This window comes from Podarcis tiliguerta (assembly GCF_965153285.1).
Source record: "Podarcis tiliguerta genome assembly, chromosome: 1".
NCBI lineage: Eukaryota > Metazoa > Chordata > Lepidosauria > Squamata > Lacertidae > Podarcis > Podarcis tiliguerta.
In genome coordinates this window covers 85,600,459-85,628,380 of record NC_139534.1, presented here as the reverse complement: position 1 = coordinate 85,628,380, position 27,922 = coordinate 85,600,459, and the positions used below count along the sequence as shown (strand labels likewise).

At 43.4% G+C, this 27,922-nt stretch overlaps 1 protein-coding gene across 3 annotated transcripts in view; it reads left to right on the top strand.

Annotated features, from left to right (window-relative positions):
- The window catches only part of AMBRA1 (autophagy and beclin 1 regulator 1), a 153,771-nt gene that overhangs the window by 97,752 nt on the left and 28,097 nt on the right, over nt 1-27,922 (top strand). For all 3 annotated transcript variants that reach the window (XM_083455389.1, XM_083455391.1, XM_083455390.1), the window contains 4 exons: nt 944-1,054; nt 7,127-7,315; nt 8,331-8,485; nt 27,020-27,159. In XM_083455389.1, coding sequence (XP_083311515.1) covers nt 944-1,054; nt 7,127-7,315; nt 8,331-8,485; nt 27,020-27,159 — 595 coding nt within the window. The remainder of the gene's footprint in view (nt 1-943; nt 1,055-7,126; nt 7,316-8,330; nt 8,486-27,019; nt 27,160-27,922) is intronic.

The window sequence follows — 27,922 nt, the reverse complement described above, 5'->3', positions numbered from 1 at the left end:
AACTGATCTTTGAAAAATAAATGTAGCTGTCTTTTCCCATATTCTTCTCAACACTTGACTCTCACACCTTTTGCATTCCCCATTGTCTTATTTTAGATTGTAAACTCCTTGAAGACAGAGACCTGACTATTTTTGCCCATGTATTTTTGCCTGTTTTGACCATTCTACGTTAAGGCATTAGGTAGTGTATCTGTATGGACAGAAAACTTAGAAAGTTATGCTTCCCTGGCACTAGGGATGCCACTGTTGGAACCTTGACGGTTCCAAGATGGCAGAGGTATTGGCTGGCTTAGATGGCAGTCTGCGTCAGGGAGGAACTTTTTAGAGTGAATATATGCTTGGATCATAACACAGCAGCATATTGGCACAGGCACAGATTTATTGTGCTATGAAACAATAAAAATAAAAGACTTTGGAATACATGCCCTGTGGAAACTTGGATGACACCAATAATTTGTTATTTAGCCTGGGTTTTTTCTGGGTAACATTCTTGGATATTGCTTCTGTTGGCTTTACAGATGGATTTAATGTGTTCTTTTTGTATTGATGCCGTATTAGATTTTTTATTTTATAAATTATTTAAATAAAATAAATTCACTGTCATGTTATCTTCATTTTAGTGCAGGATTATTTATTATAGTTACTGGTTTTGCAATTTTTCAGTATTTTTCACAATTCCAGGGTGAATACAACTCTGTAATCCTGACAGTTTATTGTTGCTTAGCATTTAAAGTCTTCCAATGGTGTTATCGTTTGACTTGGTTTTTAGATGCATCTTTCTTATTTCTTTGGCATCTTTTGTGTCCTCTGACTTGCCTCTTTGATTTTGCTAAGGAGTCAACAAACCTTTGGACTTCATCCCTTCCAGCTGGTGTGTTTTGCTTGCTTTGTTTACTAAATCAGTTGCTCAACTTCACTAATCTTCTTTTCGCTTTGTCCCTAGGGGCTGTGATTGGAGATGGGCAGTCTGCTGTAGCGAGTAATATTGCCAACACCACCTACCGGCTTCAGTGGTGGGATTTCACCAAATTTGACTTACCTGAAATAAGCAATGGTAAGCTGGAAAGGGAGCTGAATTGCAAAGGCAACTTGTGAAGCAGGAGGAGAGGGAGATTGCCGTTCTGGCAATGACAAACCCGTTGTTCATACAGACATAGCATACATAATCCTTTATAATTTCAATCGTTAATTGGATTTTGAATAGAATTTTGCCAAATTCTCCTCTTGAACATGTTAAGGTGAGAGGGCAGCTTCTGCACGTTGTAAAACACCACTCAAGTTTATTAGATTTGTGAGGTCCATGCCTTTACACAAAATACCATAAAACATTATTAAAAGATAAACAATAAAATTATAGAAATAAGCTAAAATTCATGCCATGCTGTCCCAGCGAAGAAACTACCCAAAAACCCCCCGCCTTTCAGGGAAGAAGATACAGCAACAGGTTAGGGGAGCAATGGGAGGAACCTCACCATTTCATCCTGGAACCATACCCTAGTTTTCATAGCCTTCACCACAAAGACCGCTACCACGTGAGAAATCCGTGGATCAGCGTCCACCAATAAAAACTTTACTTGGTCCTCAGAGTTGGCTATTGATTTGGGAATAGTTTGTAACATCACTTCCCTGAAGGCCGAATAGATGGGACAATACAACATGTAATGTGTGAGATCCTCTTTGGTTCTCATATAACAAGGACATATACGCTGCTCTACTGAGATTTTTGCATATCTGCCTGACAGATAGGCCGTAGGAATGGTTTGAAAACGGGCCATGGTGAAAGCTCTCCGAAGGGTGGGATTGGTGATATTCGCCAAGTAATTGGCGCAGGTTTTGACTGTTTTCAGACGGGGAAACCAGTGGGAGGACGCTGGGTTCTGTATTTTTGTGATATCTAACAGAGCGTCTCTCTCCAGGATCCATTCCCGAACTTTGTCCGGGCTCCACAGTTTGAGAATATTAAACTCCGGTAGGGTGTATCTAACCAGGATCTCAGATAGGTTTTGACGCCAAGTGGTAAAACACCACTCAAGCTTTACGCAGCTCACCTTTTCACAGCACTTGGCAGCAAGCTGTAGTTCTTCATGATCTCTGTGCAGTCTTATTTATGAGTTCTTCATTTTGTTAACTGTTTTAGCTCAGTGATCAGTGCACTTGATGCCTGTGGGGTACAATCACGGCTTCAGCTGGGTGCCTGTGGTGCAATGAGCACTGTGGGTTGTTTTTTTTTAAGTGTACGCGCTTATACCAAGTCAGATCACTAGTCTATCTAGTGATGTGTATATTGACTGGCAGCAACTGGCCAACATTTCAGATGGGATTTTTTTCTCGGCCCTCTGGAAATACCAGGATTTGAACCTGGCATATTCTGTATTTAATGCATTGGCCGTAACATTGAGTTGCTGCTGCTGCTGCTGCTGCTCTGGTGCCATTTAGTGGCAAAGGGGTCACCCCTCCCCCCCAGTAATCACAGCTAGTCAGGGATTAATGCTGACATCATGATGCCATGATGCAATTTATCCAGTCAGCTTTGATTAAACTGCCGTGTTGCTGAAGGCAAATAAAGCCAATAGTTTGTGTCATTTAAGGAAATTGACTCAGCTGAAGACTTGGCAGTGTGCTTGCTCCCTGTCTTTGGGAGCCACATACTGCTGCTCTACCACACTGACACAGCCCCACTCCTCTGCGGATCCATGTAGATCGGATGGGGAGCATGGGTTATCACTTCCTCCGTGCTCATGAAACGATCCATTTGATGGCTGAGGATGGGGTGATTTGCATCCCCAATGGAGTGCTGAGCTGGGTGTAGAGGTTTAACCCTAATCTGGTTACTAGATGACAGGTAGGGAACTTTTTTGGCTCCATGGGTCTGATCTTGTCAAAATTCCCTCCATGGCGTAGCAAAGCACCTTTTGAAACATCCTCTCCCCTCCTTTAAAGGGGAGAATGTTTTAACTGCATGCTTGCAATGGAAGTGAGATAATTGTTTTAAAACAATAAAGCAGCCTTTGAAGCAGCCTCCCATCGCCACTCTGCCTTATAGGAAGGGAATTCCTGTTTCAAATGGTGTTTTACGTTGCTGCTCCTTTAAGCAGGTGGCAGCAGTGGTGTGAACTCCAATGCCACCTCCCTCCCTCCCTCCAATTTAAAGAAGAAGGACTTTAATTTCTGCTCATCGGTTGGTGTGTGGAGATTAAATCCTGCTCCATGCTGTTCCCTGCTGGTAAAAAGAATAAAACAATAAAATTATCAATAAAAGAATGACTATTAAAAGCATTAAAAAAATAATTACAAAACAGTGATATACTGAAAACCAGATTAAAACACATGTCAACATTCTACATGTCTGGATTTGCTTGCCTAAGCAAAAATGTTTTTAGCAGGCTTTGAAAAGAGTACAGTGGAGGTGTCTGCTTGATGTGTCAGTAGGCAAGAACTTCAGAAATCAGTTCACAACAGTACCTCTAGAAAATCTTATTATAAAACAGTTGTTTCCAAGAGACAAACCAGAAAAGGTGCGGCCTCTAACAAGTATGCAAAATGTGTTTTATTTCATAATTGAGGGTTGTTGTTGTTTTACAATCAAGTGGTATTTAGATTTTATGAAACAGATAAAGTAAAATAAAAATAGCAGGTACGGAATGGCAGCACAGAGGTTCACCTTCATGGACACTTACAATTTGGCAGCAGTAATCTTGCTAAAAAATTAGCATATGTCACAGCAGCTTTGTAATAGGAGCGGCTGTCAGAAGACTCAAGTAGTAGACATTAAAAAGCTGATGTGACTCACAGCTAATCATGACTGCTAGATTCATGCTTTCTGAATTCAGGAAAGCTAGATATAGGCTTGAACAGAGTGAGAATGGATTTTGGTATGAATAAAACAGACCCCTTTTGAGAAGAGAAGAGAAACTTGTATGGTTAATTAAATAATCAGAAATTTTAAGTGTCTTATTTAGCAGCCATATCATAAAATGTCATCCCATCATGTGCTTATTTTCCTAATACTAGAGTGAATAGTATATGTCCTTTCCCTTTAACATGGGTTTCTTAGTCAGAGGGGTTGAATATGTGATCTTGTCTTCCATGGAACAGTTTAAATGAAAGTCTTTTAAATTCTCTTAAGTCTTTCAGGATGGGGGAGGGGAATTGGCAATTTCATAATTTGGATTTTGACTTCAATTCCAGTAAACATAGTGCAGTCCTTTGCCTGCATTGATGTGATTTCTACCACATTCCATGCCTTCTCAGATATTAGGTGGTCAGTGTTACACATAATTGGTTGCATGTGCACCATATTAAGTTTAAGTGGTGAACATGTAGCTAATGCTACTTTGAGGCCATCATTCAACTAGTAGCTAGAAATCCTGTCTCTCATGTTAACATAAGTCAGGGTTTAATTGAGAGTCAATAGTGGTTATTTGATAAATGTGTCTCCTGCTAATTCACCACACAACAGATTGAAAATAACCCAATTAGAAATGAAATGTTAAACAGGAATTGAGATGTATAAAAATAAACAGCCCATAAGAAAAGCCAGTTGTTGAGAATCATCAGAGTATTGTGGTTGCCACTAATAGTTGTGTTTTCACAAGAAACAGAGTATGTCTCTTGCTGATAGTTCTGGATCTCCCTCCGTTTTATACGTAAGTGTTCCTTGGTGTCCCAATTGATCTTTGATCTTGGCATCATTAACAATGTAAAAGAAAACCAGAGATGAAAGGCAGTCGAGTTGTAACAATTTCCCTGATGTAGACAATTCTTCCTCCTCTAAATGCTCATGTTAGCGAATGTTTCATTAGCGCAGATTCTTCACTTCTGAAAGCATCTTGCTAGAAACATGTTAGTCTATATATTTTAATGTGAGGGTGAGGGCATCAGCAACAGTGGCATTGAATGTTAGGAAAACAAACTAGGCAAAATGGAGTGTGAGGGAAATTACAAAGCTGGTTTGGCTGACTCAAAACCCTAATGTTGATTGTACAATAGGAGAAGTTGTGTGGATAAAGTAGGCAGACTGAGTAACAAGAGGTTCTAGAAGGAAGAAGAAACTATGGGGCAAAAAGGGTGGATGACCAAAGTGGGCTGAGTGAATGAGGTAGGAGGAGGTTGAGGAAATAAAAAGGTAGCAAAGCCAAGGACTGTATAAGAGGAAGGGTAAATATAGGGAGGTAGAGAAAAACCTCAAAATAGGGCCTAAAAGCAGAAACTGAGAACCAGTGTAGATTAAACAAAGCAAGACTGATTTAGACAGCAGGACGAAAAAGCAGGAAACAGCGAATAGTAGAGTCACGTTGCTGAAGAAAAGGCCAAATAAAAAAGTTGCACTGGGGACCAACAGTTGCATCTTAGAAGAAGAAGGGCAGGAAAGAATTGGGTGTGCAAGAAATCTCTGGAAGACAGAGGGCTGTGGGGCAAATAGCCCAGTTGGATACAGTGGTACCTTGGGTTACATACACTTCAGGTTACATATGCTTCAGGTTACAGACTCTGCTAACCCAGAAATAGTACCTCGGGTTAAGAACTTTGCTTCAGGATGAGAACAGAAATCGTGCTCCACAGCAGCAGCAGGAGGCCCCATTAGCTAAAGTGCTTCAGGTTAAGAACAGTTTCAGGTTAAGAACACACCTATGGAACGAATTAATTACTTAACGCGAGGTAACATTGTATGTGGTTTCCAAGTCTGTCATGCAGAAGCAGCATGTATCTCTTAAAAGATGCATAGAAGGAGAAATTTTTCCAGCTCCAACCTTTTCTGCTGCTTCAGCAACATGATGAGCTGGCAAAAAAATAAATAAATCGTATGCAACTTTTTCCTCTTGTGGATTAGAAACCGTAGGGAGGGAGTGGCAACCTAGTGGTTGTAAGGTGAGATCAAATCCACCCTGGAAGAAAGAAGGCAAGGCAAGACCTAGGCTGAGCCAAGTTCAATCTATAGGATATGAAATATAAGCATTGTAAATGGTGATAACAAGCTTGGCTTTCTGTTTGCTGTCTATGGCCCTATCCTATAACAAGATTAGCCCTCCTGTGGTTGACTGATGGTGTGTGTGTGTGTGTGTGTGTGTGTGTAAAATTTGGAAGAAATTCCCACTTCCTTTCAGGTCCCAACTACATGTGAGGGAAAGAAGGAGTGCAGTATCTACCCTGCCATAAGATTGGACCCAATCTCTAATGGTAGAATTGTAGCAGTCCTCAGAACATAGCTCCCACAATCCTCTGGGCTTTATGTCTCTATCAGCATGTAAGGGTAACAGTGAGGAGTGGTAGTGGTGGGAATGGCAGAAATCCCCCTGTGTGTTCACCACTTTGTCTCTTCCCTATCACTTGCAAGAGAAGGGGAGAGTAGATTTTCTGAAGGGTGAGCATTGGTAGAGATGGCCATGGGGTGCAGAAGACTTTAGAGGGTTGTAATACTCATTTCAGGTAGGTTTTTCAAATACATTATGTTATTCTCTGAGTCTGAACTTGGAGAAGTTCCCAGACATCACTAGGTAAAAGTGGCCCCAGTTGGCTGGAGTTTGGATGTTGAAGGAGAAATAAATGAGTGTGTTTAACTTAACAGACATGACGAACCTGTATGTGCTGGCACCAAAATGGGCTTTCTCCCATAACATGTTTAATATGTTCATTTACTACCTATGTATGTAATTCCAATACTTCCAAAAGAATTTCTTGGCTTCTCCTGCATTGGTTGCAGATGTCCACAAATTCTTAAATGTGCCAATTTGTCATCATTCTGCCCTTCATTGCATTGTCATAGCAACGACTGCAATTGATATTATGTAATGATGTAAGGAGAATAACGAGGCAAGAAATGCTTTTTTTATTATTGTCAGATCTAATGCTTTTAATTTTCAGCTTTGTGAACAGCTATTTCTCAGGGACCAAAGTGCTTCATTCATGCTTGGTTCTAAGAGTTGCATGGATCTCCAATCCTCATGTTTGCCATCTTCTTCTTGAGAGATATTGTAACCCAGCAAGACAAGTAATGCCTCTGAACATCTTTGGGAAAGCCCAAGTTCCACAGCCTTTTGTATAAAATGCAGTGTTTTTTTTATGGGTGTATTTTCTAATCTCCCTTATTTCCAGCTGAAATTCTTGATCCTTCTTTTTTCTTTTTCAGCCTCTGTGAATGTGCTTGTTCAGAACTGCAAGATATACAATGATGCCAGTTGTGATATTTCTGCGGACGGGCAGCTCCTGGCAGCCTTCATTCCTAGTAGTCAACGGGGCTTTCCTGATGAGGGAATACTGGCAGTATATTCCCTAGCACCACATAACTTGGGCGAGATGCTGTACACAAAGCGATTTGGTAAGAGCTCATTGACGGGTGAAGTGGTTTAGGGCGGGGGGTGGGGAATCAGGGTTTTAATACTTGGATACACTTCGAAATGAAAATGTCATGTTCCAGAGATCAAACTGATAAAACAGTAGATTTCATACATCACAGCAAACCATAAACCATGACCTACCATGAGCCCGAGTACACACTACTGAATCACTTCTGTTCTCTAGACCTTTCCTGAAGTTTGGAGCAACAAACGGCAAGCCCTGGCTTTCTGATCTACCTAAACGATGGAAAATTGCTTTAGAGTCCATATAAAATGTTTCTTTAGATTTAAAATTGAGATTGATTCTGCAAAAAGGCATTGTCTAATTCAGATAGATGCTGGAAATGCAATGCTGAAACACATGTTGTGATCCTGTAGGAGGAAATTGAAGGTGGTGGGTTCTGAAGTTGTAGTCACCTCCAATTTTGTATTGGCAAAATCCTTGAAATTTGTAGGTGTTTATGTACTTCTAAATTATATTCCTCTAGTATGGAGATCAACAACAGGATGGCAAGAATGGATCTTATATGCCCTAATAATCACTAGGAGACTTATATTATGAGTCTGGAAGGATAAATATCTGCCACCTCTAATGCAATGTTTTGATGACCTTAATACTGTTGGTACATTTTAGTGTACTTTCTATAAACACCGACTTTGCTTGGATACATATTTGGACAGCATATATTGATCTTCACGTATAAACTAAGGTGGATGTATTTATGTTTAAATGTTTTGTTAATGTGAGCTGCTGGGTTTTCCTCCCTGCATTTTTTGCCTTTTTGTTTTCTATTTCTTTTGTCTTTAATGATTCTGCAATAAAAAATAATCTTCTTGCAGATTATTAACTGGTAATCTTGTATGGTTGTTTTTACAAGGATTCATAGAGTGAATTTGTTACAGCCCCAGTTGCAGAAATTGACATGAAGGAAGGTAGAAATCATCATGCAGGTCCCTAAGGGAAGAAAGCAAATATGTATTTGTGTTTATCTCTAGGTCCCAATGCTATTTCTGTGAGCCTGTCCCCAATGGGCAGGTATGTCATGGTAGGACTGGCATCCCGTCGTATCCTCTTGCACCCTTCCACAGAACATATGGTGGCTCAGGTCTTCAGGCTGCAGCAGCCACATGGAGGAGAGACCTCAATGAGGGTAAGTAGTATAGTATTTCTTTGCTTCTCCAGCTATTTATCTCTATGTATTATTGTTTCATTGTCTTACAACTAGGCATGTTTACGTGGAAGTAAATACTACTGTGTTGTGTAAGGCAGTGGCTTCCAGCCTTAGTTATGTGTTTAGTTTTCACTGTCCAGTGTCTTAGTTTCACATAATAAGCAGCGGCGGAGCTGCCTGAAGTGAGTGGGTGGGGCATGGAGAGTCCCTTCCGCGTGCCCCAGGTCAGGGTTAGAAGAGGGGCGGGGAAGCTGCTGCCCACTCTCCTTCTACTCTCTGCTGCCGGTTCAGGCCTGACCCCGCAGTGGATCTTCTGCAGCCAGGCCAAGGAAAGCAGACAGCAGCTTTGCCACCCGCTCTCCCCCTGCTCTCTGCTGCTGGGTCAGTGGGAGGCAGTGCTGCTGCGGCTGGATGTGCCTCGCCGCGGCTGAGGTAGGATGTTCTCTGCCGCCGGGCCAGAAGTGACCTAGTGGCAGGGCTGCTGCCACCGGACATGAGGCATGCCTGCTCTCCTCTCCTGGGTCAGGCCTGACTCAGGGGTGGAGCTGCACCAGGCACAAGCACCATAGCCAAAGCACAGCTCCTTTGGCACAGAGCCAGGCTCAGATGAAGGAGCCTGCTGTGGGGATGCCTGTTTCTTCCTCCTCTCAAAATTGCACCCGGGGCCACAGCACCCCCCCCCCCACAGTGTACCTCTAATAGTAGGTACCACTGTGGAAAAATCAGTTTTCTAAACCAAATAGCATTAAAAGGCTATATAACTTGAAAATGAGTAGATTACCAGCTAAGCATTTGATGATGTTTGTTTGTTTGTTAAATATTTATTTCTTGTCTTGCTTCCATCATGGAACCCAAGGTGGTGTGTGTATGTTGTTCAAAAGTAGTAGCCCATCCAGGCACCAACCACACCAAGTCCTGCTTAGCTTCAGCAAGGTAGTGGTCTCATTTGCCTTCAGACCATATTGCAGGGCCATTAGTTTTATCTAATGGTAATACTCTGTGTTTCGTTATATCAGTGGTCTGCATGGTCCAGTCTGAATGGGTGCAATTCTAGAGCAAGGAATCCATCTTAACCATTATCATTCAGCCTTAGTTATCCTTCAGTAAAATAGAAAAAATCTACTTCTGAAGTACCACTTATAATGTGCTTTATAAATGAATAATATTTATTTAGTCGGAACATAAATTAGAAGGGTATTATCTGCTTTAAGATTTCCTATTTGCAACCAATGTTGCTTTCATCATCTGGGAACCAGTAAACTGTTAGCCCTTCAGTGTCAGAGAACCACATCTCAATATAATTGCTACTTGCCCTGAGCCCTTTCGATAAAGGAAGCTGTAAATCTAACTAGAGCTCTTCCCTGAACAGACCAATTGATTAAATTGGGAATTGCCTGAACTTTAAAAAATGCTATTCTGAATAAAGTTTCCTATATTATTTATGGGTTAATCAGCCCATGCATGCATTATCATTTTGACCAGGAGAATAAACAGCGTCTCCAAGAATATACAAGTGACTCCTGAAAAATAAGTTGAGAAAGAATAAGAATGTTGTGTGTTAATGCTTGTATATACACAGCAATTCCCCCGCACACAAAAACAGTTAGCACAACTAAGTTCTTATCTGTTACAGCAACTTTATATCTTGCCTCTCTACCAGAGATATGTGAAACCTTCAAAAGAATGTTTTACTGTAGATGGTTTGGTTTTCTACTGATGGTGGAGTTCCCTTAGTATTGAATAATACTTTTTTTTAACTAATAGTACTTCATAACATTCTCATTCATACACTCTCATATACTGTATTCTCAAAACAGAAAAAATAAACACTTTTATTTTTATTAGATTTTTGTTTGCAGGTAGGTTTCGTCAGTGGTAGTGGTAGTGGGGTTGGTGTTAATTCTGGCCATCTATAACTCATGGAACTATTTGGCAATGTTTCTGTAGTTGAGTGGAACAAGAATTTAGATACAATAAAGCAATGCAATCTAGTTAATAGAAAACAAAAAAGAGAGCCAGATTACAATTACATATTGCTTTGGATGTGTGGCATTATTCCGAAATAAAAACTTGCCTAAATCAAGTGTTCATCACCAGTCCCTGAAAAACCAGAAGAGAAGAGATTGCAACCTGGGAAAGGAAATTTACCCATCTAGATTAAATAAAAACCCTGGTAGGGAAAGGACTGAAATAGTTCCTGAAACATCTTAGTTATTTAGTGTTCACCTTTTTAGAGAGAGAAAGGAAGAGCCCTTTCTCTGTCAGTGGCCTCATTCACACATAATGTTTAATGTTACTTTTCAACCCAAGTTTCTTTTCTCTCTCCCCCCCCCCCCAAATGATATAAGAACCAAACTTTGGTTAAAGTTTGTGGCTTGTTTGGACTAAGACAAATGAGGAGCCTGAGTTTGGACGTAACACTCAGCCAAACTGTGGTTTAGGTTTGGGTAGCGCAGGAGAAGGAGGAGAGAAGTGAAGTGACTGATTTTTTAAACTGGGCACTAGCATGCTCCTTGTTCACACTAAGACATACCTTGGCGTGGCATTATGTGAGGTCCAGATTGTTGCTTCCTCAAAATCAGCCATTGCTTTGGCTTTTCTCTTTCCCAGGCTGATCCTGATCAGCCATGTGTATGATTTCACAGTGCTTCGTAACCAGATTTGACTATATCCTGTTCATTTGTTATAATTATTTATTACCCACTGTTCATAAAAAATCAAAGGACAAGGTACAATAAAAATAAACATATAATTATATTTAAAATAAAGAATAAAACAGAAAAGTTAAAAGACTACAGCATCAGTTACAGAAGGGAAAACTCACATTCAGCCATCCCTAAAAGTGTTAAAAGGTGAGCCCAGCTTGTTGCCATTGCGTGGAAAACAAGCTGATTTTAAGCAAGGACAGTGATTCCTGGACTTGTCATGTTGGCCAGTTAGGAATGTGATGAAGTCACTGAAGGCGGAAAGAGAATTCAGAACAGTGCTTCCTCAACAAATATATACTTTGTCTCCTTTTGCAGTGGTTTCTCAAAAATTACCCCCATTTTAATCTCAGTCTAGTTCTGACCTCTGGCTGGCTGGCAGCTGGACACTTCGGAATAGATCCCAGAATTAGAATTGCATAACTGATAAAGCAAGAAAAAACGTTTTTCCCTATTGCTCAATGTCTCTTCTGAACTTTTCATCTATTTTAGCAGCATTGTTCCTACCATAAATTTAGCTCTTTGGGGAAATGCAGGGAACATACCAGCTTCTTACGTTCTGGTTAACTGCTTAGATTTCACTCTTGTTTCTATTGTTAGTTTGCAAACTGTTCAAAATGCAGAGAAATTAGTACTTTAGAACTGCTCACTTAATGATTTAACAAAGTCTGGGGCAGATCTCAGTGTTGTTGCCAAGGAAGAAACTGCTGCTTGCGACTGTTATTGGAACCTTGAAGTAGCTTTCCCATTTCCAGCTATTTGATTTCATTAATCTTATGATCTTTTCCATGTAAGTATAGATAAGATCCTAACATCCTAACTCACGTATTGTGGAATAATTTTAGAGGAGCACCCTGAAGATAAGATTATTCAGTGCAAATTGTCTTCACGGACTTTACTGTAAATTAATCTCTTTGTAGATCTGTGACGAGCATGATCCCTGTAGATCAATTATTCAAATAACCTGTTGTATTCACCCTGAATTATCATTTTGAGTTTTATCTCATTGATTCTTATCTAGTTTCATTTTTATTATGAGTTTAGCATTCAATTTTATTGGTCACTTTCAATCTCTCTTGAGAGCTTCCTGTTTCTGGCATGTCTCAAAAATTTAATTACTATGCACACACTAATACCCACACCAGTTTACAATTAACTATGAAAGTTGTGCTGCTCACACTTTCCTCCAGACCTTTTTGAACAGATAATCAGACTATACTTGTGGAACTCCAGTTAATCTGCTGTAATACCTGATTATGCTTTGGAAAACCACACTTAAACAATGTTGTGTGCCCCTTCATGCTAACTCCTTCAAGTTTAATGGTAGTGTGGATTTGTTCCTTATCTCTTGCTCTAAAGGTTACATTAGAATTTGATTAGGAAGTAACATACGGTGGTACCCCTAGTTACGAACTTAATTAGTTCCAGAGGTCCGTTCTTAACCTGAAACTGTTCTTAACTAGAGGCGTGTTTTCGCTAATGGGACCTCTTGCTGCCACTGCGCCGCTGGCACACGATTTCCATTCTCATCCAGGTTAGCAGAGTTTGTAGCGTTTGCAACCTGAGGCGTTTGTAACTCAAGGTACCACTGTATTAGTTCCACACCGCCACCAGTATACATTTGGCTTCTGGTCTTTTCCAGCCTAGTACTGTCTATTCTTTAAAAATGTTAAGAGTATTTACTTCCACTAATATGATGTTCCTCTTCCCCTTTGTACATATGATGAACTAAAAAGTTAAATACAATTGGTTCCAAATTTAGGGACCTCTGTTTCTGTTGTTTGGCTCATTTATTTAAATATCATGTTTGTGACTGTGTCAAGTCTGGGAAAGTTTGAATGACGTTTCTAGATTTCATGGTATCAAGTGTTTCTCTGAAGTTTTTTCCCTGCTTCATTTATTTCCCTCTCACTTCGTAATCAAAGACCTGACAAACAATTGGGGACACAATAAAACTGCGATTTATTTTTTAATGATCACCTTTGAGCGCAACAATAAAAAGTGCATAAACTGATAATTGGCATACCTTCTTAAATGATGAGTTTTGAATGTAACTCTGTGTACTTTCAAGTTTTTTTAATAAAACTGCAATATTAATTAAGGTTGTTTTTCAAATGTTTGCTTGTTGAGCATGGTACTATAGCCTGAATAGGTAAGCTAATCATTTGGTAGGGCCACAATGTGTTAGATGTTGGTTTTGGCATGTAGGGGGATTTTGGGTCTATTGCACATTCATTATTTGTATTTTATGAGGTTTAAATTCTACAATTATGAAATAAGTTATGTAGGTCTAAAATGTGCTGGCTGTTGGTGGGATAACTGAGAGACCATATTTTGCTATATTTGGGCAGGGTGCAAAGAGGGATTTGGACTTGTTTGCTGCTTCTGCTTTCCCTACTCAGTCACAGAGCTTCCTTCCCTTTGAAATTGCCCAAATCCTGAGCATCTTTCAGAAAAATATTGTAATATGTAATTCTTTGGGGCTGGATTTCAGTACTAGGGTTAAGCTTGCAGGAAGGTTAGAGTTTTAGTGTGTTGTAATAGGCTTTAAATTGCTACCTGCATGAAGCTTTGAAAGGAGTTGAGGTATAAATATAGGAAGTCAAGCTTGCAGCTAATCTTGGCAAAGATGTACTCTATTGTTGGAACTGAATTTATCTGAAAGGCCAAACACCATGTCCTGATTCAATTCAGGTTAAAAGTATTTTAACTTAATGCAGCAATGGGGAACCTCCAGCCCACAGACCAAATTGGCCTGGCAGAGGAACTAATTTGGCCTGTGAGTTTGTTTTCACCATGCCTACTTGCCCCACACCTGATATCATCTGTGACACCAGGTGTGTGGGAGCCTTAATGTGCACGTCCAGTTGTTCCCTGGCAAGTAGGATCTGCATTTGGCACCTTTTAAGTTTGGTGCCAAAGACAAGTCCATCTTAAGAGCAAACCAAAGGAACGTTTTTTCCTTTGAAGTGACTGCTTGAACTCAGGCCAGGCTGCAAAGGAATGTGCTGCTGATCCTTTCCTTTGAAGTTGAGTCACTTGACAGTCAGGCGTTTGACAAAAAGGACAACCCTGTCCACCAGTTAAAGTGGCCCAGGGAGGAAAAGAGAGCTCAGGATCTGCCCCAACAACTGTTTCCCACTTTTGTCTTAATGAAATAATGTCATCACAAGACTCAGTGGTTGTGGGTGTTCCCCAATTGTAGCTCAGGAAAAGCTAGGCAAGAAATTTGTAAAGTATTTGGGAGGACTTCAACGACAAGCCCTTCGAGTTGGTGAAGGAGCACCATTGCACAAGTTTTAAGTCCAGGCGGGGGGGGGGGGCAGGAGAACCCCCAGAAATGCTTGCCCTGCAGAACGATCAACATAGTGCAGTGTTGAATTCATCCCAAAAACATTTCAAGCCCTGAAAGCAATTGGATTTTAGAATGATACATATCAAGAGATGCAGTAAACTCCTTCCTGTGAAATGCATGCCATGATCAATTGGGTGGTGTGAAAGACTTTTATCATAAACTAACCTAAGGCAGCTTCATATGTCCAAATTATAAGCGTGCTATCCTATAAGATACTATAACTCTGTGTCTTGCAGTAACAAGCTAGCATGGTTATTCTAGAATACAATGGTATATTTTATAGGAGGACTACCTGAGTGTATATGCTTGGCATGTAGAACATCCCAGCTCCACTTCCCTTCATCTCCAGTTAATGAAAATAAGGTCAGATAGCAGGTCTGTAAAAGACCTTTGGAGAGCTGCTGCTTTATACCTTGCACAATATCCTGTTTGCTTAATATTGAGAGTCGGATATTTGCATAGGAAGGTGATATAGGAAGGATGACCTATGTTTTCATAGGTTTTTCCCCCATGTTTTCTCCCTTAGAGAAAATGCAGAAGTGAGCTGAAGAATTAGTTACTATAATTATTATTCCTGTAGTGTTGTAATTTATTTTTTAGAATTGGTTTGTTTTTATTTATTTATTTTCCAACAGGAATGAATGTAAAATTTTCTCTTCTATTAATAAAAGAGGATTTGCTACAGCTAAGCTGCAACAAATGCTCAAGCTTAAGGTAATTTGATCAGAACTCCGCAGACAGCAGGAGGAAGAAAGTCGGGGAGAAATGACCATGAACACTTAGCCACCTGTGAAATAGCCTGCATATAACATTGTCTCAGAATCTGAATGTTTCTCACCCTTAAAATTAAAATAAAAATAATTTCTCAATATATTTATATCCTGCCTTTCCTCTAAAGAGCTCAAGGTAGTATACCCGTGCTAGAATTAGGGTGGGGAGAGATGTTGCCTGTTCCCTTTGCACAAAATGTTCTGTGTAAAGTAAAAAAACAAAACCCCAGCATTTCCAGCTGCCACCACCATCCTAGCACTGGGGTAGAGAAGGCTAGAAACACTATGTGTGCACTTTTGTCTGCCTGCATGTTTATGCTGAGGTGGAGTCTGGGGCCCGCCCCCAGGCTGCTGCCGCTTCGCCGTGAGTTGTGGGGAGGGCTCTTTCCCCTGCAAGCCCACTCTCCATCTTGGGCCTGGGGACGGGACCCATACCCCACCTCAGCACTTAAGGCTCCAGGGAGGCCTCGGGACACTGCTGCTGCCGCTTTGCCGGTGAGTCTTGGGGAGGACCGCTCCCCCTGCAAGCCCATTCTCCATCTTGGGCCTGGGGGCGGGCCCCAGACTCCACCTCAGCATATAAGGCTCCCAGGAGGCCTCGGGACACTGCTGCTGCCGCTTCGCCGTGAGTTGTGGGGAGGGCTCTTTCCCCTGCAAGCCCACTCTCCATCTTGGGCCTGGGGACGGGACCCATACCCCACCTCAGCACTTAAGGCTCCAGGGAGGCCTCGGGACACTGCTGCTGCCGCTTTGCCGGTGAGTCTTGGGGAGGACCGCTCCCCCTGCAAGCCCATTCTCCATCTTGGGCCTGGGGGCGGGCCCCAGACTCCACCTCAGCATATAAGGCTCCCAGGAGGCCTCGGGACACTGCTGCTGCCGCTTCGCCGTGAGTTGTGGGGAGGGCTCTTTCCCCTGCAAGCCCACTCTCCATCTTGGGCCTGGGGACGGGACCCATACCCCACCTCAGCACTTAAGGCTCCAGGGAGGCCTCGGGACACTGCTGCTGCCGCTTTGCCGGTGAGTCTTGGGGAGGACCGCTCCCCCTGCAAGCCCATTCTCCATCTTGGGCCTGGGGGCGGGCCCCAGACTCCACCTCAGCATATAAGGCTCCCAGGAGGCCTCGGGACACTGCTGCTGCCGCTTCGCCGTGAGTTGTGGGGAGGGCTCTTTCCCCTGCAAGCCCACTCTCCATCTTGGGCCTGGGGACGGGACCCATACCCCACCTCAGCACTTAAGGCTCCAGGGAGGCCTCGGGACACTGCTGCTGCCGCTTTGCCGGTGAGTCTTGGGGAGGACCGCTCCCCCTGCAAGCCCATTCTCCATCTTGGGCCTGGGGGCGGGCCCCAGACTCCACCTCAGCATATAAGGCTCCCAGGAGGCCTCGGGACACTGCTGCTGCCGCTTCGCCGTGAGTTGTGGGGAGGGCTCTTTCCCCTGCAAGCCCACTCTCCATCTTGGGCCTGGGGACGGGACCCATACCCCACCTCAGCACTTAAGGCTCCAGGGAGGCCTCGGGACACTGCTGCTGCCGCTTTGCCGGTGAGTCTTGGGGAGGACCGCTCCCCCTGCAAGCCCATTCTCCATCTTGGGCCTGGGGGCGGGCCCCAGACTCCTCCTCAGCATATAAGGCTCCCAGGAGACCTCAGGACACTGCTGCTGCCGCTTCGCCATGAGTTTGTGGGGAGGGCTCTTCCCCCAGCAAGCCCACTTTACTAGGCCAGGGGGCGGGGCCCACATTCACCATCGCCACAACTGTAAGGACACTGGTGCTGCAGCAGCAAATGTTTAAAATGTTTTTATATATTTTAAAAGGGTTTTTAGTTTTTTACTTTGTTGTACCACCATAAACGGTGGTTTTTATCCATGTATTTTTATTTTTTTTTGTGTTATTTTGGGGTGGGGTGGGATGGTTGTTGAGTGGGGTGGGGATTGGTTTTGTTTTAGTGTAACTGTTTTGCCTGTTTGCTTGCTTTTATATTTTGTAAATCGAGGAGAGTATGAGGCTTGGGATTCCTACTGTGGAGGGGCGAGGGAGGTATGGCGGTGGGGGCAGATGTTATAGGCGAAGGGGATCGAGATACGGATATGCTCGTACCCCTTCCAATCTGCGCCCCATCCCGAGAGACGAGGGTAGGGTGAACAAGGATTACTCACCTCCGTCACTGGTGTTGTGCAATGCCAGGTCTATAGGCAACAAAACCGCCACCCTGCGAGATTTCTTCATCTCGCAGGGGGTCGACCTGGCTTGTGTGACGGAGACCTGGGTGCGCGAAGGGGATACTGTTACCTTACGACAGATGGCGCCCCCGGGTTTCTCCGTCCTCCACCAGTCACGGACTGTGGGCCGGGGGGGAGGGGTGGCATTATTAATCCGGGAAAATTGTTCTTTCAGGGCTCTACCATCGCCATCGATCCCCGGCATTGAATGTGTTGGCATAGTGTGGGGCTCCGAGGTGAGCTTGGCTGTCTGGCTGGTGTACCGGCCACCTAGCGCACCAGCAGCCACCCTGTCAGGCCTGCTGGAGGCTGTGGCCGGCTGGGCCTTGGAGTTTCCTAACCTATTGGTATTGGGGGACTTCAACATCCATGCTGATGCCACTCCCTCCTCACAGGCTCTGGACCTGGTGTCTTCCATGGCGACACTAGGGCTCTCCCAGTTTGTTTCGGGCCCCACACATCAAGCAGGCCACACGCTGGATTTGATCTTTGGGGCCGGTATAGATGTGATCATGTTTCCTTCGATGAAGGTGCCATGGTCTGATCACTATGCTCTGAAACCCAGGATTGATGTTCCACCCCCACCCCGCTTAGGTGGCGAGCCGATTTGGGCTCGCCCGCAGAGGCTGATGGACCCTGATAGATTCCGCCAAGCCTTGCGGGACCTTGCTCCCCCTGGCGACTCATTGACTGAGCTTGTTGAGGGCTGGAATACCCAGCTCCTGGCAGCCATCGATGAGATCGCACCTAAGCGCCCTCTGCGACCCCGCAGAAACCGGGCTCCCTGGTTTACCGAGGAGCTCCGGAAAATGAAGCGGGACCTCAGACGGCTAGAGCGAGTATGGCGGGGTGCCCGTGACGGAGCTTCAAGAACATCTTATAGGGTTTTTATGAAAACCTATGAGATGGCAGTGAAGGCCGCTAAGAAGTCCTACTTCTCGGCCTCCATTGCATCCGCTAGCTCTCGCCCGGCGCAATTATTTAGTATAATTCGGTCTTTAACATCCCTTGAAGGACAGCCAAATTTAAATAATAATTTGACACACAGCTGTGAGGCATTTGCGAGCTTCTTTGCGGAGAAGGTCCTGTTGCTCCGCCATGACCTCCCTGCCAATTTGGATACAATAAAGGAACTGGAGGCCCCTCGACTGTCCTCGGGTCCAGTATTGGACCACTTTGACCGGATATCCCCAGCCGATGTGGACAGACTCCTCCGAGCTGGAAAGCCCACTACTTGTCCTCTCGACCCGTGCCCGTCCTGGCTGATTAGAGCGTGTCCAGACGAGGTGCGGGCCCCCCTGGGGGATATCATCAATTTGTCCCTTGGCACCGGGACATTCCCAGGGGAACTGAAGGAGGCAGTGGTGCGCCCGCTCTTAAAGAAAACATCATTAGATCCCTTAGATCTATCCAATTACCGCCCGGTTTCGAATCTTCCATTCCTGGGTAAGGTGATTGAGAGAGCGGTTGCTGAACAGCTTGGTAGGTTTCTGGATGAAACATCGGCTCTGGATCCATTCCAGTCCGGCTTCCGCGCTGGTCATGGGACCGAGACGGCTCTGGTCGCCCTAACAGATGATCTCCGCAGGCAGCTGGATCAAGGCGGGTCGGGGCTGCTGATTCTTCTAGACCTGTCAGCAGCCTTCGACATGGTCGATCACGAACTCCTGGACCACCGCCTTGCCGACGTGGGGATCCAGGGCACAGTCCTTCAATGGCTGCGCTCGTTTCTCTCCGGTCGGGGACAGAGGGTGGCGCTTAGGGGGGAATTGTCATCCCGCCACTCCTTGGTGTGTGGAGTGCCCCAGGGTGCGATACTCTCCCCGATGCTTTTTAACATCTTTATGCGCCCCCTCGCCCAGCTTGTCCGGAGTTTTGGGCTGGGCTGCCATCAGTATGCTGATGACACCCAACTCTATCTGTTGATGGATGGCCACCCTGACTCGGCCCCAGACACACTGACCAGATGCTTGGAAGCTGTGGCTGGATGGTTACGTGGGAGCCGGTTGAAGTTAAATCCTTCGAAGACAGAGGTCCTCTGGCTGGGACGGGACGATATGGGATTGAGGGGGCAACTCCCATCTCTAGCGGGGGTGCAATTAGTGCCAGCACCGTCCGTTAAGAGTTTGGGTGTAATCTTCGACACCTCCCTCTCCATGGAGGCGCAGATTGCAGCTATAACAAAGGCGGCATTTTTTCATCTCCGCCAAGCTAAGCAGTTGGCTCCTTACCTCTCTCGCCCTGACCTAGCCACTGTGATCCATGCGACGGTCACCTCCAGACTGGATTATTGTAACTCGCTCTACGTGGGGCTGCCCTTGAGACTGACCCAGAAACTCCAGAGGGTGCAGAATGCCGCAGCGAGACTCCTTACAGGGTCTTCACTGCGAGATCACATTCATCCGGTGCTATACCAGCTGCACTGGCTCCCGGTGGAGTACAGGATCAGGTTTAAGGTGCTGGTTTTAACCTTTAAAGCCCTATACGGCCTAGGACCCTCGTACCTACGGGACCGCCTCTCCTGGTATGCCCCACAGAGAAACCTACGCTCGTCAAATAAAAACATCCTGAAGGTCCCAGGCCTCAGAGAGGTTAGGCTGGCCTCAACTAGAGCCAGGGCTTTCTCGGCTGCGGCTCCAATCTGGTGGAACGCTCTGTCACAAGAGACTAGGGCCCTGCGGGACCTGACATCTTTCCGCAGAGCCTGCAAGACAGAGTTGTTCCACCAGGCCTTTGGTCAGGGCGCAGCCTGACTCCCTCCTCTGGCAACCTGCACAGAATTTTGCTCAACGGTTGCCATTAATTTGACTTTAATTAATTTTTATAATGGAATGTTTTTAGAATGTTTGATTACTTGATTGTTTGATTATTTAATTGTTGTTAGCCGCCCTGAGCCCGGCTTCGGCTGGGGAGGGCGGGATATAAATAAAATTTATTATTATTATTATTATTATGTGTGTATGACTGTGTATCTGAGAAAGAGAGGAAAGAGAGCACAGTATATGCATGTGGATAAACATTTGCTGCACCAACCACTGGCATGTGACCATGGAAGGCTGGCTGACTGTCAATGCAGCCCTCAGGTTGAAAAAGGTTAGCTACCCCTGTGCTGGAGAATGGGAAGATTTTTCAGGCAACCTAAATGTACACAGCCCTGGTCGCTTACAGCTTGTTCGGATTGGAAGAACACCTGGGGAAAGCATTCATATACGGTTTCTCGTGTGCTTTTTTTTTTGCACCATGAAATGCACAATAAATTCCCTGCTTTTAAACCCAGTTGAACATGGTTTACCACCACTGTCCTGCCTGTGGGGTAAATTATGTGCCATGCCAATGTAGAAAGCCTCTAAATCCCAACAAGGACCCTGTTATAAAGGAGTTTTAAAAGGAGCAAATTTATTTGTGCAAAGGAAGAATAGTGAAACAGATCCTCCCCCCCTTTATTTTGTGTTTATAAGAGGTGGGGTGATGGCGGAATCTATGAATAAGTTTAAGCAAGAAAGAGGGAAAGAAGACAGATAATGAGGCTTCACAGAAACACTTGCCTTTATTCCTTTTGAAATTCTAGTAGAATTTTTTTGCTGTAATGGAGGTACTACTCATTTACATGATACTAATCAATCTTATTAAATGCAGTCAAATGAAACTAAATTCATATTGAGAAAGGTAGCGTTAAGAAAATATCCGTATTTGTGGCTGTTGGCTTGTTTATGTTGAATCATAGTCCATCTGGAAGATTTTGGAGAGAGGTGCTGAATTTAGTAGGCAGCTTCCTGGGACAGGACAGACAGACAGAAAGATGCTCTGTTCAACGGATGCCCTTACTCCACAAATCATTGGCTAGGAGGCTATGTCCAAATTTATAGGCATGCTAACCATCCTAAGCACCAGAGTGAGTCCTGGATTTACAGCACCCCAAGAAAGTGGCTCAGGTATCATAAGAAATTACAACTAGATTCCAGCCTTCAATATAATGTATATTCATTTTGTCCTTAGGAAGCATGGTTTGAATGAAGTGGATTTGAGTCTGAAATTAATCCTTAGAAAATCAATAAGATGTGACAAAGCCAACTTCAAACATAAAATGGATGGGTGCATTATTTGCCCAAAACAACTGAAACAGCACAGCCCCGAGAATGCTAATACTTGCTCAGAATGTTTTATGAATATATGCTATAGAGCTATGTGCTCATTTATTCTCTAATATGTGTATGGCCTGTGAGACAAATACTGCACAACAAATACAGCTAAAGCACTGCCATCTCTTGGTAGTTGTTTTTTTTTAATCCTGCTTTTTAAAAAATCATAGTTTATTGCTGACCTGCCAACTGTTGAGTCACTCATTAAGCTGTCTCTGAGGGTGCTTTAGGAGGCACCACATGGTATCTCTTAAGAGCAGGGAAATAATCATTTAAGGAGGTATTTTTAACTGACTAGCAAGCAGTTAGAAGGAAATTGACAAGGACTGGTTTTCAGGGGAACAGTCATACAATGTAACTTCCACTGGGAAATGTACTTGGCTTGTGACTAACTGAGTGTCTCATTGGTTCACTTTTTTGCCTGTTTCTCCCAGTAGCCCAATTGCACAAGCAATTCCTGAAACTAAAAACCAGAAAGCAAGCGAATCTAGAAAATAGACCTAACCTAGACAATAGGCTGTGTTCATTGCGGGGGTGGAGGGCAGATCAAAGAGGAAACGCAGCAGAAATCTTGAAGATCCTGCCATTGAATGACAGGAGATGGATGAGTATTTGGCAGCTAGTTCAGACAGAAATAGGAACTGAGCCAAACAGGATTCTGCTCCAAGCTACTGCTGATCTCTAGCAAATTGTTCCAACAGCCACTAATCTTATAATAGGCTAGCAAAAACTGTCATTTTACGGGGAAAAAATATTGACAGTCCTTTTTCTTAGCGTTGTACGTACAACAACTTATGAACTACACCTTTCAGCAATTTGCTTAACTGTCAAAATACAGAATACAGCAAAAATCCAGTTTGGTAAAGATATGGGCAAAGTTACAATGACAAAAGCAGAGGATGTACTTACAGCTGTCAGTTCATCCTCCCCTCTCAGCCAGCTGGGCCTCAGTAGAACAATATGCAAGACTATACGTCAACCATATATTGATGACGTAGTGATATGTATTCATCTGGGCAGAAGTCCGTAGCAGAATAAGTAAATGAAGAAAAGAACTGAAAATTTCTAGCCTTTGAAAAAGCTGAGTCATGGTGTCTTGTTCTTAAATATCTTGAGGTCACCATTACCTATACTTGGCTTCATAGCTTCAGGGAAAGCCAAGAAACTATTACTCCACTTTTAGCTATCCTGAAGTGCACAGTGCATTTGAAATTTCTCCCTAGCTAGGAGAAAAGGAGAAATGACCAATGCTTATTCTATTGCAAACATCACTTTGTTTTTCGAGTCTATATCTTTTTCTTCACAGACTTCAGTGCCTGCCTTCAAATGTTGCTTTAAGTGGCAAGCGATAACAATGATTAGTAGGAATAATCTGAGACATACATTTCTAGTGACACTATGACTGCTGTGTCAAAAAGCACTAGCGCATGGAGGCACAGTGGACAAGAGAGAAAAAACTGTCCATGGCCTCCAAGCTTCAAAGTCATCAGTGAAATAATTTAACCAGCTTATCACATGGAGAATTGCTGTTCCATTTCCAACTTACTTGCCCCTTCATTTTCTCTTTTACTGACCATGTCACACTGTCCTCTGCCATCTATCACTGTTCTCTTCTTTCTGCCTTTGCCATCAGCTATTCTATCCATCAACTCCCTTATAGCTCCACGGGGTCTGATACTGAAATCTTAGGCGCTTCTGCTACTAGATGGAAAGCATTTATTATGCCTGCATTTAGTGCCAGCAGGACTGCTAGTTCAGCTGCCATCATGGAATATGACTGCTAATCAAACCTAGATGGACAGGAAGAAATGGGAGGGGTTCTCCCTCACCAGTGCAGGGGTAGGGAATCTGTGGTTCTTAGGATGATGTTGTTGGATGACAACTTGCATCATCCCTGGTTGTTGGCCATGCTGGATGGGGCTGATCAGCATAGTAGACCAACACCAGGAGGGCCACAGTTTCACTATCCGTACACTAGTGAACAGTGACTGCTTAACTCTCATGCACTCAGTTAAGTCATACTCAAGACCTTGACCCAAAGTTATATGGATTTTAAGATGATGACAAAGCAGGCACTACAGATTCGCTGTGTGACTAAATGAACCCTCACCAGGTAAATTTCCTTACTTGAACATAATTCTTCTCAGTCATATATTTCACATTATAGCAGCAACACTAAGAGCTTATTATGCCATACAGTACTGTTTTACTATGAAATCAATCTGGTTGAGAGTTCTGAAGTGCCTTACAAACTTCGTATAGTTTTGTGACCAGGAATGTAGCAAGAGTGTACTATATAGTCTTACAAAGTATTGCAGTTATTGGTCCCTGTACAGGGGTGCCTCGCAAGACGAAAAGAATCCGTTCCGCGAGTCTCTTCGTCTAGCGGTTTTTTCGTCTTGCGAAGCAACCCTATTAGCGGATTAGCGCTATTAGCGGTTTAGCGGCTATTAGCGGCTATTAAAGGCTTAAGGGATTAGCGGATTAGCTGCTAAAAGGCTATTAGCAGCTTAGTGCCTTAGAAAAAGGGGGTGGGGAGCGAAAAAAAATTGCAGGAACTCGCAAGACTTGCGAAGAAAGCCCATAGGAAATTTGTTTTGCGAAGCACCTCCAAAACGGAAAACCCTTTCGTCTAGCGGGTTTTCCGTCTTGCGAGGCACCACTGTATTAGTAAAGTGAGTGTTGTGCATGTAGAACATGCTTCCTCAACCTCATCCCTCCAGATGTTTTGAGACTACAATTCCTATCATCCCTGACCACTGGTCCTGCTAGCTAGGGATCATAGGAGTTGCAGGCCAAAAACATCTGGAGGGCCAAGGTTGAGGAAGCCTGATGTAGAATGTATTAAGCCACAATGGGGAAAGGGTAGAAGGGGGTAGGGGTGTGGGGTTTGTGCTGCTATCATGCTGCTGGTAATGTGAGAAAAGTAGGAAAGTTATATCTGCAAATAAGAAGTTGTTGGTAACTTTTATGTGCATTCAAGTGAAATTCATTCAGTTTGGTGTTTTTTTAAAAAATCATGTGCAAACTGTTAGGGAACACAGTTGTTAAATTTAAGTATGCCAGCCTGTGAGTAGGTGTGTATATATGTTAGTTGGCCATCAACCTAAAGCATGAACCCAGATAAATGTTCTTGAGAAACCTGAGGTCTTCAATTGGAGGAAGATGTACAGCAATTAACAGCGCAGCAAACACTCAGTTTGCATATCTGAGTAAACGTCAGTTATTGAGGTACAGTGGTACCTCGGGTTACATACGCTTCAGGTTACACACTCCGCTAACCCAGAAATTGTGCTTCAGGTTAAGAACTTTGCTTCAGGATAAGAACAGAAATCGGGCTCTGGCGGCGCGGCGGCAACAGGAGGCTCCATTAGCTAAAGTGGTGCTTCAGGTTAAGAACAGTTTCGGGTTAAGAACGGACCTCCGGAATGAATTAAGTACTTAACCCGAGGTACCACTGTACTGTGATAATGTTCTTCTGGTCTGTATGTCTGTTTCCCACTAGCCTGCAGAGGAAATAAGCCATGATCCCTGACTTGGCGTTACAGTCAATTAGGGATTATGTATTCTTTTGCTCCCAAAAACCTAATTCAGTAAGACGAGACCCAGCCTTAGCTACAGATCATGCTTTGGGAACTTGAGAAAGCATGATCTCTGGTTGAGGCTTAACACTAAACTGAAAATTATGATTTGCTTCTTCCTCATGCTAGCAAGGAGGATAAACACAGATCATACAGGCATGATCACAGTAAATCCATTCAGTATGGTTTAGCTGACATGTGAACAAGGCCAGTGAGTGTGTAGTATAGCAAATGCAAGACATGGAGGCAAGCCTTGGAAACCAGATCTGCTAGCTGCTGCTCTTTAACAGGAGGCAATTGCCCAGGAGAAACTGTTTGTTTATGAAATAGGTTTGCAGTATAATCATGGGGTGTGTTCTTTTCATTCTGTCACACTTCAAACAATGCTTGTTTTCTGAATAAGTGCTGCTTTGCTCTTATAAATGCCTTTCTGCTATCATAACCCCATTAAAATTGGAGTGCATAACATAATCTCCATGGCAACTGATGCTATCAGTATACATAGGATTCTTCACTACCTAGTCAAAAGAAGAAAAGAATAGGCAAATATGCTGAGATTGTGTAAGTATTGTAGAGAACACCAGGGACTAGACAGCAGCTCAATTGACACTGAATGTCTCTTACTCTGCTGAGCAAAATAAAAGGCCAAAGAGCACTGATGAATATCTTTTGGCAGAAACATTTGAGAAGAGTCACTTGATATTCTAGTAGGGTTGCCTTTCGTTGGTGTGCAACATTATTGATGTGTCATTGTTGTTGCTATAATTCTATAGACAATAAATGTTGACCAAGCTCACTATAGTAGGTATAGTAGAAGATATATTGCAAAAGAGATTCCTAGAGGATCAGAGGGTGGATGGAAAGCAGTGGTAAGGGGGTTCATCAAGATACAGTGGGATATAAGCACTGCTGGATATTAGCTGTCACAATACTTATACTGCAATATGCTATTGCCTTGAACACCTCTCCTTATTTCTGGCCAACAGTATTGAATTCTCTGCTGCCTCATTCTGCTGGTGCATTCTAACTTCTGCATTGTTGTGCAGTAGTGAACTGCATACATCACTAAAGTTCTGCATCCTACATGTATTATTATTATTAGTAGTAGTAGTAGTAGTATTAGTATTATTATTATTAATACCCCACCCATCTGGCTGGGTTTCTCCAGCCACTCTGGATGGCTTACAGAATACAGTGGTACCTCGCGTTACATACGCTTCAGGTTACATACGCTTCAGGTTGCAGACTCCGCTAACCCAGAAATAGTGCTCCAGGTTAAGAACTTTGCTTCAGGATGAGAACAGAAATCGTGCTCCAGCGGTGCGGCAGCAGCAGGAGGCCCCATTAGCTGAAGTGGTGCTTCAGGTTAAGAACAGTTTCAGGTTAAGTACGGACCTCCGGAATGAATTAAGTACTTAACCCGAGGTACCACTGTATATAAAACATAATAAAGCATCAAACATCAAAAACTTCCCGATGCAAGTAGTACATCACATGGTTTACTTATGGTTGGCCCCTGTGAGAAAGAGGATGCTTGACTTGATCCAGCTCTTTCCATCTTCTTACCCCAACGGCATCTTGCAGTCCCTTTCCCCATTCTAGAAAGACTGCTGTGTGGCTAACTTTTTATTCAGGTTGTTTAGTGTTTATTGTCCTTGTTGAGATAATCGTTGAGATAATTTTGGTCTTTTGGCAACTTGCTGTTACCTGTTTGAAGCATTAATGTATGTGTTTTTTCCCTTTCAGAGAGTATTCAATGTCTTGTACCCAATGCCTGCTGACCAAAGGAGACACGTCAGCATAAATTCTGCTCGCTGGCTGCCTGAACCAGGCTTGGGATTGGCATATGGCACTAATAAGGGGGACCTGGTGATTTGCCGACCGGAGTAAGTGCTTGGTTTAGAGCCTGAGCGCCTTCTTACCCTTAGTTCATATGAATTTTCTATCAGCAGTTCATCCTCAAATATAATGAAACTTTCAGTGATTAATTTCTCCCCTGATAACTATTGTAGTGTTTGTTTCCTCCTTTAAAACTACCATAACTTCATATTTCATCTTTAATCTTTGAAGTTTATGAAAAGCAGGAACCATTGAGCAAATATAATATACCTATCAGGTATAATATAGCTTTCCAAAACTCTTGTGTCAGCCTCCCTGTTTTTTCTTCCTTTTGCATTTGATAATACTGTACCCTTCTCTTACCCAGGTGACTCATAATATAACTATGAAGTTAACTTTTCTTGTTTGTTTGTTAAGAAGAAGCAGCTTAGAAATGGTAAATGAGTCAGTTAACTGGAGGAATGTTCATTTAGGCTTCTATATTTTCTCACATCTTTGTTCCTGGGCTTAAATATGACTTCTAATAGGAAAGAAGCCCCAATATGTATGTAGTATTCAGTACAATGCAAATCACACGTCCGAAGTTCCCTAAATTTTGGGTCACCTTGTTAGTCGTTATTTGGTTTGGCCTGTCTTAATTGAACACACTTTTTTATGGCGCCTTTGAAAAGTTGACATTCATTTATCTGGAATCACAAATGTTGCTCATGTGTGGATGTCTGTTTTCTATCACCCAAACCAAACTTCATGCTAAACATGCAGCTGCTGTAGGAAACAGCAGTCACTTGTTTAATTACCCCCTGTGTCCTG